Here is a 15156-nt window from a genome sequence, read left to right on the forward strand (position 1 = left end):
GAGGGCCGAGTGTCTGCGGGTTTTCACTCCTCCCTTGGACCTGATTGATGACTTAAGGTCAGTAATTAGTAAGGAACTCCCCTCACCTGGTTGTCTAGGTCTAAAAACCAAAAAACAGCAGACACTAGGCCCTCCATGGAATGAGTTTAACACCCCTGATATAGATAGAGAGTGGTAGAGAGTTAGAGAGCGTCTTACATGATGACAGAGAGATACAAAGTGATAGAGAAAAACAGAGGTAGAGTGAAAGAGAGATAGCCGTGTATTTAAACCTTTGGTGTCCTGCATGACGATGGAGGAGTACTTGAGGAAGGTGATGAGCAGGTTGCTGCTCTGGAGGTTAGGATCCAGGGGTAGTTCTGAAGAGTTCATCACTGGAAAACAGGACACACAACGTTAGTTCAACATAATACTAATGTTATGTTGAAATGTTGAAAGATCAATTTAAAAGGTCCAACGCAGCCATTTTTGGGTAACAGTTAAGTACCTTACTGTGATTGTTTTCAAATAAAACGGTCAAAAAGAAACAAAATTAGCTTCTTGGCATCAAGCAAGAATTTAGCTAGGACTTCTCTGGAAGTGGTCTGAGTTGAGAGGGGAAAACTGAAAATGTGCTGTTGTTGGCAGAAAAGTTTGGAATTCTTGTATTGGTCTATTAACTAATTTACAGCCTGGTGATGTCACCAGAAAGGCCAAAACTCTACCCCACCAAAATAGGCTGACATTTCAGCCAGTCTTTTCAAACAGTTCTTACACTAAACAGGCATTATCTTTTATTTTCACAATTTCACAGTATTATTCCAACCTCATAGTTTGGAAATATAAAACACAGGAAAAGTACTTTTTTTTTTACTGCACTGGTCCTTTAAACAGGGAGAGACACCTCAACCTCACAACAACTCCACTGCAACATCCATCACTGGTAGGGAGAGAGACACGGACATTTAAGTTCAACAACGTTCATTTAACTTCATAGTAACGTTACTGGAATGTTGAAAGTTGGACCTAATTATGAATGTTACTGTAGGCAGAGACAAGAAGAAGAGAGGTTATACAGTGATCCACTATTAGCTAGTCAAGACTCTATACGAGACAGTCAGTTCTATCTTAAATCTCTGAGCGAACAACTTCTACCCGACCCGACCCCACTCTCCTCCCTCCCTTTTTATTTGTCCTCATCCCCCTCTCTCTCTCCAATCCTGGCTGACTGGATCAGCTCCAAGAGGACTGGTTATGACATCATAAACATGAGCCAGCCAAGCACATGGTCCACAGGGGGAACAGGGTGTGTGTGTGTGTGTGTGTGTGTATATGTGTCGTGACAGGTTTCTCTACCTGAAAGATTAATCTGTATTTGAAGCCAGTGACGTTAATATTTCATACAGCAAATGGCTTTTAGCAAGAAAAACACACACACACACCATGCATGTTTTAACAGTTACATTGCACGTGAACTGAACAGGTTCAGATTGTGTGTGTGTGTGTGTGTGTGTGTGTGTGTGTGTGTGTGTGTGTGGCGCACGTGTAATGAGGGGTCATCAAAAATGGATGGCCAAAAACACCGACGATAAACATTTTTGTATTTTTTTTAAACAGAATGTTTTAGCCGCTTCTTAAAACGTTTCCTCCTATTTCCACTGGTTTTAAGGGGGAAGGGAGATAAAGGGGGGAGGGAGATAAAGGGGGAAGGGAGATAAAGGGTGAAGGGAGATAAAGGGGGAAGGGAGATAAAGGGAGAAGGGAGATAAAGGGTGAAGGGAGATAAAGTGTGAAGGGAGATAAAGTGTGAAGGGAGATAAAGGGTGAAGGGAGATAAAGGGTGAAGGGAGATAAAGGGGGAAGGGAGATAAAGTGTGAAGGGAGATAAAGGGTGAAGGGAGATAAAGGGTGAAGGGAGATTCTGAGGCTCGGCTGACTGACCAAGCGTTCCATATTCCAGAATTACCCCAGTAACAGAAAAGAGAAAAAATATACAACTCTATTTTGTTGAACTAAGTCAAATTAAAACACTAGTGAATACTACTACTAGGGCAATACAGATTTCATTTAATTCAATAAAGATTTCATTTCATTCAATAAAGGTTTCATTTCATTCAATAAAGGTTTCATTTCATTCAATAAAGGTTTCATTTCATTCACTCATTCATTCACTAATTCACTTATTCAGTTGGTCATTCATTCATTCAGTCAATAATTAATTAGTAAATTCCATTCATTCAAGGGGCAAGGTGGCCCCAGAGATTGGACCAATCAGGTTACTCACTGTCCATAGAGGGCGGGGTTGTGCCGAGCGGCGTCGTGGGAGTGGTCAGAACAGGGGTGATGGGTGTGGTCGGGATGTCAATCTCTGGGTGACTCTGTTGATTGACAGGTGACAGAGCAAATGAGTGAGGAGGGGAGAGAGAGGTAGAGGAGGCAGACGGAGAGATAGAGGGATTAGAGGGAGAGAGAACATGACTTTCAAGGAGAGCTGAGCAGATGAAACCAGAACAAAGAAAAGTCCCCCTATTTCTTCTCCTCTCCTCCTCTTTCCAATCAGCGTCAGCTCATTCTATACAACACTATCAGACATCAGAGATGCCAGCGCCAGATTGAACAAAAACACTGAATTTAGAAAAAGAATGAATGCCCTCCTCCTTTATATCCCTCCCTCACCCTCTCTCTCTCTACCTCCCTCCCTCACCCCCTCTCTCTCTCCGCCTCCCTCCCTCACCCCCTCCCTCTCTCTACCTCCCTCCCTCACCCCCTCTCTCTCTCTACCTCCCTCCCTCCCTCTCTCTCTCTACCTCCCTCCCTCACCCCCCCTCTCTCTCTACCTCCCTCACTCTCTCACCCTCTCTCTCTACCTCCCTCCCTCACCCCCTCTCTCTCTCCACCTCCCTCCCTCACCGCCTCCCTACCTCACCCTCTCTCTCCGCCTCCCTCCCTCACCGTCTCCCTCTCTCCACCTCCCTCCCTCACCGCCTCCCTACCTCACCCTCTCTCTCCGCCTCCCTCCCTCCCTCACCGCCTCCCTCCCTCACCCTCTCTCTCTCTACCTCCCTCCCTCACCCCCTCTCTCTCTCCGCCTCCCTCCCTCACCCCCTCCCTCTCTCTACCTCCCTCCCTCACCCCCTCTCTCTCTCTACCTCCCTCCCTCACCCCCTCTCTCTCTCTACCTCCCTCCCTCACCCCCCCTCTCTCTCTACCTCCCTCACTCTCTCACCCTCTCTCTCTAACTCCCTCCCTCACCCCCTCTCTCTCTCCACCTCCCTCCCTCACCGCCTCCCTACCTCACCCTCTCTCTCCGCCTCCCTCCCTCACCGTCTCCCTCTCTCCACCTCCCTCCCTCACCGCCTCCCTACCTCACCCTCTCTCTCCACCTCCCTCCCTCCCTCACCGCCTCCCTCCCTCACCCTCTCTCACCGCCTCCCTCCCTCACCCTCTCTCTCTCCGCCTCCCTCCCTCACCACCTCCCTCCCTCACCTTCTCTCTCCGAGAAAAGGAGGACAAGTTGAGGACGAAGGAAATCAACTTCTTTCCCTCAAAGCCACAAAAATAACATAATAGAATAATTTTGTTTCTATAAATAGTAGTTTAACTTCACCTGAGCGAGAACAGAAGAGGAAAATAAAGAAAAAGAAGAAGAAGAGGTTTTGTTTCTAGCAACATTAGTCGAAGTCACCTGAGCGAGAACAGTGATGAAGTTGCGGTTGAGGTGCACGGCCTCGTACAGCGCCAGCAGAATCGCCTCATTGGTCCTGGGGGAGGTCAGAGAGGGGTCAAAGGTCAATATCAGCCAATTAGAACGATGGTTCCAGATTGTATTTGTGACATCACACTGACTAAGGGGCCAAAGAGGCTCTGCTTGGATGAAGTTGTCCCATAGACACTGAACTACAGTCAGGTCTGTGTTTTTCACCTATTAGATCTGTGACAAAGGGCTATTTCTACTCTAAGCATGTACTTACTGTACTGAGAGCTTCTCATCCGCATCTGCAATGAACATACTGCCCACCTGTGGACAAGACAGGAATTACAATGAGAGGAAGTTGACAACGATGACGAGAAAGATTAGTTGATGAAGTGTGTTGGTGGGTCACACAGAATTAAATAGAACATATTGGGCCACTTTCCCTGACACAGATTAAGCCTAGTTCTGGACTGAAAACCTTTTTCAATTGAGAATTTCCATTGAGCGTGCTATTTAGTCCAAGACTGGGCTTAATCTGTGTCTGGGAAAGCGGCCCAATATGTTGGATCAGATGTGCTCTTACCATACTGGTGAGAGTAGAGAAGAACCCTCCATGGTTCTCCTCCTCTTTGTCTTTGTACTGTCTGGAGAAACAGACATAAAGAGAGAAAATTAGCATCAACACTTTCAATAACCAGACCAGAATATAAAACTTCCCCCCTGGGGACATCAGCATATGAATATGAAAGTATGAACATTAAATATCGCAACACTGGCAGGCTATCATCTGTCACTTTAATGTGTTCTGTTTCTAAGCAGACAGACAGGTCTTCCTGTTTCTAAGCAGACGGACAGACACAGACAGACAGGTCTTCCTGTTTCTAAGCAGACAGACAGACACAGACAGACAGGTCTTCCTGTTTCTAAGCAGACAGACAGACACAGACAGACAGGTCTTCCTGTTTCTAAGCAGACAGACAGACACAGACAGACAGGTCTTCCTGTTTCTAAGCAGACAGACAGACACAGACAGACAGGTCTTCCTGTTTCTAAGCAGACAGACAGACACAGACAGACAGACAGGTCTTCCTGTTTCTAAGCAGACAGACAGACAGACAGACAGGTCAACCTGTTTCTAAGCAGACAGACAGGTCTTCCTGTTTCTAAGCAGACAGACAGGTCTTCCTGTTTCTAAGCAGACAGACAGGTCAACCTGTTTCTAAGCAGACAGACAGGTCTTCCTGGTGTTTTCACCCTGAATATTAACATCAAAGCCACACATGCACGTACGCTCACACACACACTACTAGAATGCAAGCTGTCAAGCTGAGACATACAACTACAGTAAAAAGAAGGTAGCATTTGTAGAATAAAAATAGAAAAAAATATGAAAATGTGAATTCTAAAGTAGATCATTTAACTTTTCTTTTTTTTAGTTGACAGTTAAAAGATTGTAATGTTTGTTTCCAGATCTTACCTGTTATATTCTGTCAGGGCTTGGCCAACCACCAGACCCATTCCCTATGAAAAAGACAAGAATCCTTTTGTATGAGACTTTTGATGAAAACATGATAACAGAATGGGTATACTAGTTCTAGTTATTTTAATGTTAATGATAAACACTCTCTAAAGTCTAAATTAGGGTTTCTTAAACTTTTCAGCCTGGGACCCAAATTACAAATTCAGTGTTTTCCTGGGAACCAAGCTCTTGAAAACATCCAGTAAAATTTGGTTAGGAGTTCCCCCCCCACCTTGCGGGCAAAACATTTTAGTGGCCCCCCTCTTGACGGTGGAGAGAAATTGTATTTAATTTCCTGCAATTCTAAAGATTTTGCCATGGGATGTTGAGAAAATGTTGCTGTTTTAAAGCAAGTATTCTGCAATTCTACACATCATGCCATGGCGGTGTAGAGTCAAATCTATTATAATATTATCACATTTTAGTCATTTAGCAGACGCTCTTATCCAGAGTGACTTACAGTTAGTGAGTGCATACATTTTTCATACATTATATACACATTTCATATAATCCTGCTCATTTTGCCATGCAGCAGAGTAAAAAACTAAAATCGCAGTTTTATAGCTAACTTCCTGCAATTCTACCTATTTTGTCAAAAGGTTTTTTTTTACCCTGACATGTCGCGACCACCATTAACATGACCCATACTTTAAGAAAGGCTATTGTAATTGATAGGAATACAGTGGCTTTGTGAAAGTATTCACCCCCCTTGGCATTTATTCCTATTTTGTTGCCTTACAACCTGGAATTAAAATGGATGTTTTTTTTGAGGGGGGGACGAATACTTTTGCAAGGCACTGTAAATAATAAAGCATGTAAATGAATACTCACATCTAGGGTTGGTTCATCGTCCACTATGGAGAGCTTCACAATGTAGGGATTCACAGACTAACAACAAAGAAGAAGAGTTAGTACGGTTCTATCCTATCAACAGAGGAGGAAAACACACTGCCTCACCTCGTACTTCCTGTAGTTGACCAGCAGAGCCAGGAGGACAACAGCATCATAACCATGTTGCCCTCTAGTGGACACATCTGATAGGATCTACACAGGGGGGAGGGATGAAGGGAGTATGGAGAGAGAGAGAGAGAAAGAGAAAGAGAAAGAGAAAGAGAGAGACAGAGACAGAGACAGAGACAGAGACAGAGACAGAGACAGAGACAGAGAGAGAGAGAGAGAGAGAGAGAGAGAGAGAGAGAGAGAGAGAGAGAGAGAGAGAGAGAGAGAGAGAGAGAGAGAGAGAGAGAGAGAGAGAGAGAGAGAGAGAGAGAGAGAGAGAGAGAGAGAGAGAGAGAGAGAGAGAGAGAGAGAGAGAGAGAGAGAGAGAGAGAGAGAGAGAGAGAGAGAGAGAGAGAGAGAGAGAGAGAGAGAGAGAGAGAGAGAGAGAGAGAGAGAGAGAGAGAGATTGGCACGGTCATCAATCTACTAGGATCCCATATTAACAGCTAAATGACCTAACATTACTTACATCACTAGTCTTCACTAACACTCTTACCTGAAGAATGGCCTCAAAGATGCTGTTGATCATGACATACTCTAGGATGGTGTTCTGACTGATGTTGTCTGTTACCTGCAACACAAACAAACGATTTAGTGAGAGAGAGCGTGTGAGTGAGTGAATGAGTGTGTGTGTGTGTGTGTGAGTATGTGTGGGTGTGTATATCCTACCGTCACTAAACACAACAGTAGTTTGAGACACAGGGCCTTGAGACTTTCTGAACCCTCCCCACACAGCAGGCTGTCTAAACTCTCCATCAGGTCCTGTGGGAGACACACAGGTCATGTTCAGTAGGGTCAGACAGGGAAAATAAGCTTTCAAAACGGAGGAAGTGTTGCTACATGAACACAAAGCTCTCCAATATTTTCTCTTAGGACACACACACACAGCAAGCTCTCCAAACTCTTCATGAAATCCTATAGGACACACACCTTCATGCGGAGCTCAGCCTTGTCGAAGCCCATGAGCATGTTGATGATGTCGAAGCCCGAGGCTGACTTGTTCTTCTGGTGAACCCCACGGAACAAGGCACACAGAGTCTGGAGGAGGACAGATACACCTTTATGACAATGTGGGTTAAAGGTCAAACACTACAGGTTTCAAGTTCTACGTCCAGACCATAGATTATAATAGAGGCCTCTAGTGGCCAAAAGGCCGTTTCAGCATGGGCAACGCCATTGTGGGCTTCCACCATTTTAAAGTAACTGTCACAGACGCTATAGTCACACAGATCCAAAGATGAGACCTCTATCTATCTCTATGGTCCACACCCATACATCCTGTCTATAGCCACGTCAGTACCATAGCCGTTCCATGTCCGGACCCATACATCCTGTCTATAGCCACGTCAGTACCATAGCCGTTCCATGTCCGGACCCATACATCCTGTCTATAGCCACGTCAGTACCATAGCCGTTCCATGTCCGGACCCATTCATCCTGTCTATAGCCACGTCAGTACCATAGCCGTTCCATGTCCGGACCCATACATCCTGTCTATAGCCACGTCAGTACCATAGCCGTTCCATGTCCGGACCCATACATCCTGTCTATAGCCACGTCAGTACCATAGCAGTTCCATGTCCGGACCCATACATCCTGTCTATAGCCACATCAGTACCATAGCCGTTCCATGTCCGGACCCATACATCCTGTCTATAGCCACGTCAGTACCATAGCCGTTCCATGTCCGGACCCATACATCCTGTCTATAGCCACGTCAGTACCATAGCCGTTCCATGTCCGGACCCATTCATCCTGTCTATAGCCACGTCAGTACCATAGCCGTTCCATGACCGGACCCATACATCCTGTCTATAGCCACGTCAGTACCATAGCCGTTCCATGTCCGGACCCATACATCCTGTCTATAGCCACGTCAGTACCATAGCAGTTCTATGTCTCTAGAGCTGTGTTCTTCAACCCTGGTCGTGGAGGAACCACAGGATGTGCAAGGTTTTGTTCCATCTTAATCCACACACCTGATGCGAATTACACTGAGTGTACAAAACATTAGGAACATAGACTGACCAGGTGAATCCAGGTGAAAGCTATGATCCCTTATTGATGTCACTTGTTAAATCCACTTCAATCAGTGTAGATGAAGGGGAGTAGACAGGTCAAAGAAGGATGTTTAAGCTTTGAGACAATTGAGACATGGATTGTGTATGTGTGACATTCAGAGGGTGAATGGGCAAGACAAAATATTTAAATGCCTTTGAACGGGGTATGGTAGTAGGTGCCAAGCGCACCGGTTTGTCTCAAGAACTGCAACGCTGCTGGGTTTTTCCACGCTCAACAGTTTCCCGTGTGTATCAAGAATGGTCCACCACCCAAAGGACATCCAGCCAACTTGACACAACTGTGGGAAGTATTGGAGTCAACATGGGCCAGCATCCCTGTGGAATGCTTTCGACACCTTGTAGAGTCCATGCCCTGACACCTTGTAGAGTCCATGCCCTGACACCTTGTAGAGTCCATGCCCTGACACCTTGTAGAGTCCATGCCCTGACACCTTGTAGAGTCCATGCCCTGACACCTTGTAGAGTCCATGCCCTGACACCTTGTAGAGTCCATGCCCTGACACCTTGTAGAGTCCATGCCCTGACACCTTTGATCTGGTGCTCCTCTGCCAGGGTCTGAACACACACACACCTGTAGGGCGTTGACCACTTTGATCTGGTGCTCCTCTGCCAGGGCCTGAACACAGTGGTGGAACAGACTGTTGATGTTGTCTTTAATCTTCATCACCTCATCTCCATCCAGAGACTCTAGCTTGGCCTCCAGGTACTCCAGATTCACCTGGGGGGGGGGGGGGGGGGGGGGGGAGTAGAGGAAGGGTGGATGGAAGACGGAGGATTTGGAGAGAGAGAGGGAGGAGGAAGAGGGAGGGTTGGGAGAGAAAGGGTGGATGGAAGAGGGAGGGTTGGGAGAGAGAGAAAGAGAGAGGGGTAGGAGGGACGGTTGAGAAAGAGAGGGAGGGAAGCGGGAGGGTTGGGAGAGAAGGGGGGAGGGTCACAGAGAGAGGGAGGGTGGGGAATGGGAGAGAGGAGTGAAAGAGGAGCGGGGTGCGTTGAGGTTATGGTTAGAGAGCATTTCCCTTTTTGGAAAGCAAATGACAGCCAAAAGCTTTGTAAACAAATGTAAACACTTCATTTTATAAACAAATGTAAACAACTGTCTCTCTCTTACCTTCATGAGGAAGAGTTCATCCCAGAAGCGAGAGTTGTTCTTGGCTGGATCGTCTTTCTGAAGAGGGAGGAGAGGAGACATGAGAGTCGTTCCATGTCATTTCAGCAAGCCATGACACCCACCATCTCAGACTGTTCCGAAATGGTTTCAAGCCAGTCCTCCATGAAAGCAAATCAATTTCTCCTTCTTTTACGCTTAATCTTTGTCCAGGAAACAGCCCCTTTGTGTTTGGTTTATTCCCTTCAAAAAAGGTCTGGATTAATTATTGTTAGACCATTCCCTGGTCAACAAGCAAACCATTAGGCTACAGTAGTTATAATGGTTTCAATGTTATGTTCTCTAATGGTCTTCAATGGTAAAAGTCCCAAGCACACACTGTATAGTGTTGTGTAATTGTAATGATATTGGGTTGGATTTAATGGTAAATGTCACTGATCACCATACAAATCAAATCCAATCCAATCATATTTGTCACATACACGTGTTTAGCAGATGTTATAGCGGGTGTAGCGAAATGCTTGTGCTTCTAGCTCCGACAGTGAAGTAATATCTAACAAGTAATATCTAACAATTTCACAACATATACCCAATACACATAAATCTAAGTAAGGAATGGAATTTAAAGAATATATACATATATGGACAAGCAATGACAGAGCGGAATGAACTAATGAGATGAGTAGTGCAAGATATGTAAACATTATTAAAGTGACTAGTGTTCCATTTCTTAAAGTGGCCAGTGATTTCAATAGGCAGCAGCTACATATACGATACATGAGATGAGTAGTGCAAGATATGTAAACATTATTCAAGTGACTAGTGTTCCATTTCTTAAAGTGGCCAGTGATTTCAATAGGCAGCAGCTACATATACGATACATGAGATGAGTAGTGCAAGATATGTAAACATTATTCAAGTGACTAGTGTTCCATTTCTTAAAGTGGCCAGTGATTTCAATAGGCAGCAGCTACATATACGATACATGAGATGAGTAGTGCAAGATATGTAAACATTATTCAAGTGACTAGTGTTCCATTTCTTAAAGTGGCCAGTGATTTCAATAGGCAGCAGCTACATATACGATACATGAGATGAGTAGTGCAAGATATGTAAACATTATTCAAGTGACTAGTGTTCCATTTCTTAAAGTGGCCAGTGATTTCAATAGGCAGCAGCTACATATACGATACATGAGATGAGTAGTGCAAGATATGTAAACATTATTCAAGTGACTAGTGTTCCATTTCTTAAAGTGGCCAGTGATTTCAATAGGCAGCAGCTGCCTATTGATACATATAGAGATGTTTCCAGATCATTTTATAGAAAAAACATGCAATTAATTATTTTATTTGGGTTGTCACAACATTTCAGTCCCTAGCCCATTTCTCCATCAAAGTTTTGGGCTTGTAGGAAAAGTCTTCATATGAGAATCTCAGAGAGCAGCCACTTGTTGGACTATTCAAGGAGAGTTGGGTTGAAGCAATAGGTTGTTATTAGGACAAACTGAATTGCTTTCATGGAGGACTGGCTTGAATTGTGAGCGTGACCACAAAATCTATTTCCATAATGAGCCAAATCTATTGGTTTTCTACACAAAGTTGCAGAAAAACACAAGAGACCAGCAAAATGGATAATAGAGTGTTGCGGTCTAGCAGGAACAGCGGCATCGCATCTAGTGGTCAAAACCTGGTACTTTCACACTACTTTATGGTAAATAATGCAAGCGACTTTAATTACTAATTTCTCTGAACAGGGGGAAAAAACATCACCAGATTCACAGGGAATACATAGTATGGAGAAGCCACAGCTTCATACTATTTGTCAAACATAGAGAACTGATACTGTATACTGGTTGTTGGGGTGAGATTGGCATGGAGGGTCCGTGGGTGGCATTTGACCATTTTGGGGGGGGGATTCATTATGTCTTACTCATTGGTAGGAAGAAGTTTGGTCCAAATCGGATGTTGGGTCCTATATTTATTGAATATTATCTGAATCCTATCAATCAAAATGGCCAATTTGGGTGCAATTAATTAGCTTAATTTCTCTCTTCTTCTCTCCTCTCTTCTTATCTTCATCCATCATTCCCTCTTCTCTCTCCCTCCCTCCCTCCCTCTCTTCTTATCTTTATCCATCATTCCCTCTTCCTCTCTATCCATCCCTCCATCTTACCGCAAAGATCTCATCATACATCAGCACCACTTTCTCCTTCAGGGGTTTCTTAGAGGAGGACGTCCTTCTCAGAAGCCCCGCCTTCTTCTCCACCTGAGACATGGCTGGGTCCGGACACACACACAAATAAGTAAGCATAGAAATATAAGCACAGTAGATCCAAATAGGCATGTAGCTAGTCTTCACACAGAATAAAACAAAAAGGACAGTCAATACATACACACCAGTTTTAGGCATTCGACACTGGCTTGGACCCGCATTCAACAGTGTTAGTGTGTAGAAGGTGCTTCTGTTGTCAAGAATGTATGGCATTTAGAACCCTCACTTCTGGTCGACTTTTAAAACAGGGTTAGATAACTGTCACTTATTACCCATTTATATACAGTATATGATTAGTCATCAATGTATGGTTGCAAAATAAATAATTATTCCCAGCTATTGCAATAGCAATCAACAAAAGTTAACTAGGCCTAAATCAAGTAGCCTAAACTGTCAACAAAGCATTCTTAGCTACATGTGTTCACTCAGTCATTCACATGAAGTGATTTTATAACGCTAGCTACTATAATAGGCTACTATAATAGAAACAATGAATGTAACACAAGCTAACTAGTTAATCGTGATTCATGTCCTTCTCTGACTGTATCCTGATTGTTCTCTTTGCGCAACAGGATACTACAACTTGGGCCTGCCCTGACTGTATATGCATTGATTGGACTACTGCTGTACTGTAGTGTGGAATGTTAGCTAGCTGTCTACATTTCCAAAGGTATACATAGCTAGCTAGTTTAGCATGATATCTGTCAGTTTCATGCAATATATCCCCATAAAGCATATGATGGGTAAGAACAGTTCACTGCATGCAATAGTCAATCCATAGGTAATTGTTTACACATGACTAATAGTGGTTAGCCGAGTTGGTAGCTAGCTACAGCTGATGCTAACTAGCTACCTGTCTTTAGCTAACTAGGTAGCCAACCTACGTTGTTGTCAGTCACAGAAAAGTTAATATTCAAAGGTTAAACAACTCTTTATTTAGTACTAGGCAACTCAGTTCCTAAAGTGCAACTCAAACATCGGCCGCTCTAGTGCTGGCAAATGTTAGCGTTGTTGACAACAGCAAGCTGCTACCTACTCGTAATGCATAGCGAAATTGTGGCTATCTAGCTAGCTAGCTCTTTTCTTCCAATGTGTGCTTCCTTGTCGATGTACAACTTAACATCGTTTGAGAACAGCTAGTAAGATGTATATGTTGTCATAAATTATTCATCAAATCCCTTCTTACCTCAATCAAACGATTATTTATATGAATCCATACCGTTCACTCAGAAAACTACAGATACCAATGTTAGCTTGCTAGCTAGCTAGCTGTGAGTGAGACTTCCCTTGCATGTCTGGAGACTGCGTGGTCATAGCGCCTGTGTGGTCACTGATCGTACTGTATCGAAGATACTGTAGCTATCACTGATTTACAATCTACTCAATCTTCTGCATACAGTAGTACATTCAATTCACTACTAGGAGGACAAGAAGATAAATATATTGGAAATAAGTGTACTTTAATGCTTTCATGTGTCATCCTCTGGGATTCTTTGTACTTTTTCATATATCTTTCCAAAAGCTTTAATTTGTCCAAATTGTCCATTACTGGTGCTCATGAAGGGTTATAAACGGTGTTTGTTGAACTTCTCTAATGTCTAAACGCCTGATAGGTTCAGTCTAGAAAATGTAAAGGTCTTTGCACCCTTCACATAACTTTGTTTGGCTCATTCGCTGAGATTGAAAGTAAATGTCATCAGATAATAATAAGACATGTAATCTTTTCTCTGCCAACACTGTGAGCGATCGAGGCATTGTCTCGAAATGTCACAGACGGACTCCGGAATCTTTTGGAGATGAGTTAACAGAATACAAAGGTCCACACACTGTGCGTCCCAAATGGCACCCTATTCCCTACATAGTCCACGAGGGCCCTGGTCAAAAGTAGTGCACTATATAGGGAATAGGGTGCCATTTGGGACGTGACCTGTAACCCTTCTATCCTTCCTATCTTTTCCCCTCAAAAATGTAAGACAAGAAAAATCTAAATGGCACCGTCAAGAAACGTTTTATGTTGTATTTCAGAACTTGTATTTCATTGATCCTCTGGTTCTTTTCTCAATGCATAATGTGCTCCTTTTGATATACTGATATATGAAGATGTGTGTGTTTGGGGGGGTGGGGGGAAGGGGGGGTCGTCGTTATCAACGTACTAGTAGCCTATAAGTCCAGTCAGTCCATACATCAAAAGAATCAGAAGAAGTCGAAAAATGTGAAAAGGTTGTCGGAGGCAGAGGGTTGGGGAGACTGGGCGGAGGAAGAGGGAGGTTGGGATGATGGGGAGCCCTGTATTTGGGCGGAGGGCTGAGGGGCTCAGACTGTGGGCAGGGGGCTAGAGGGGGGCGTCATGGACACCAAGGTAGACGGATTCCCCTGCTGAGGAACAGTCGGAGGGGGATAACTTGACGAACAACCCTGCAATGACGACGAGGGCTAGTTTCCTGTCCCGGACGAGGCAGCCATCCGCATCGCCCTAGGAATATTAGCCACTACGGACAACGACGGAATTCTATGGACGAAGCTGGCCCGTCTTTGGCCCATAGCCTCAGCTGATGCCAGATGATGAGATCTAGTCGTTTCCATGGTATCTGGTGTCGGTGGTGCTCTAAAGGTAGAAAACATACAGTGAGTGAAAAAAGTATTTGATCCCCTGCTGATTTTGTACGTTTGCCCACTGACAAAGACATGATCAGTCTATAATTTTAATGGTAGGTTTATTTGAACAGCGAGAGACAGAATAACAACAAAAAAATCCAGAAAAACGCATGTCAAAAATGTTATAAATTGATTTGCATTTTAATGAGGGAAATAAGTATTTGACCCCCTCTCAATCAGAAAGATTTCTGGCTCCCAGGTGTCTTTTATACAGGTAATGAGCTGAGATTAGGAGCACACTCTTAAAGGGAGTGCTCCTAATCTCAGTTTGTTACCTGTATAAAAGACACCTGTCCACAGAAGCAATCAATCAATCAGATTCCAAACTCTCCACCATGGCCAAGACTAAAGAGCTCTCCAAGGAAGTCAGGGACAAGATTGTAGACCTACACAAGGCTGGAATGGGCTACAAGACCATTGCGAAGCGGGTTGGTGAGAAGGTGACAACAGTTGGTGCGATTATTCGCAAATGGAAGAAACACAAAATAACTGTCAATTACCCTCGGCCTGGGGCTCCATGCAAGATCTCACCTCGTGGAGTTGCAATGATCATGAGAACGGTGAGGAATCAGCTCAGAACTACACAGGAGGATCTTGTCAATGATCTCAAGGCAGCTGGGACCATAGTCACCAAGAAAACAATTGGTAACACACTACGCCGTGAAGGACTGAAATCCTGCAGCGCCGAAGGTCCCCCTGCTCAAGAAAGCACATATACAGGGCCGTCTGAAGTTTGCCAATGAACATCTGAATGATTCAGAGGAGAACTGGGTGAAAGTGTTGTGGTCAGATGAGACCAAAATCGAGCTCTTTGGCATCAACTCAACTTGCCGTGTTTGGAGGAGGAGGA

The 15156-nt window shown here is 44.3% G+C and overlaps 1 protein-coding gene across 1 annotated transcript in view; it reads right to left on the minus strand.

The window, feature by feature from the left end:
* Window positions 1–12932, minus strand: part of armh3 (armadillo like helical domain containing 3) — a 27776-nt gene extending 14844 nt beyond the window's left edge. The window contains exons 1-15 of the mRNA XM_084197104.1: window positions 12838–12932; window positions 11553–11656; window positions 9381–9437; window positions 8844–8990; window positions 7122–7229; window positions 6861–6953; window positions 6688–6762; window positions 6150–6236; window positions 6024–6080; window positions 5151–5194; window positions 4257–4317; window positions 3951–3997; window positions 3665–3740; window positions 2264–2357; window positions 273–374 (exon numbers count right to left, since the gene is read on the minus strand). Of these exons, the coding sequence (XP_084053230.1) occupies window positions 273–374; window positions 2264–2357; window positions 3665–3740; window positions 3951–3997; window positions 4257–4317; window positions 5151–5194; window positions 6024–6080; window positions 6150–6236; window positions 6688–6762; window positions 6861–6953; window positions 7122–7229; window positions 8844–8990; window positions 9381–9437; window positions 11553–11654 (1150 nt within the window). The 5' untranslated portion in view covers window positions 11655–11656; window positions 12838–12932. The remainder of the gene's footprint in view (window positions 1–272; window positions 375–2263; window positions 2358–3664; window positions 3741–3950; window positions 3998–4256; window positions 4318–5150; window positions 5195–6023; window positions 6081–6149; window positions 6237–6687; window positions 6763–6860; window positions 6954–7121; window positions 7230–8843; window positions 8991–9380; window positions 9438–11552; window positions 11657–12837) is intronic.
* Between the last annotated feature and the right edge of the window lie 2224 nt (window positions 12933–15156).

The sequence above is a fragment of the Coregonus lavaretus genome (genome assembly GCF_964263955.1).
Source record: "Coregonus lavaretus genome assembly, contig: HAP1_SCAFFOLD_2018, whole genome shotgun sequence".
NCBI classification, from domain to species: Eukaryota; Metazoa; Chordata; class Actinopteri; order Salmoniformes; family Salmonidae; genus Coregonus; species Coregonus lavaretus.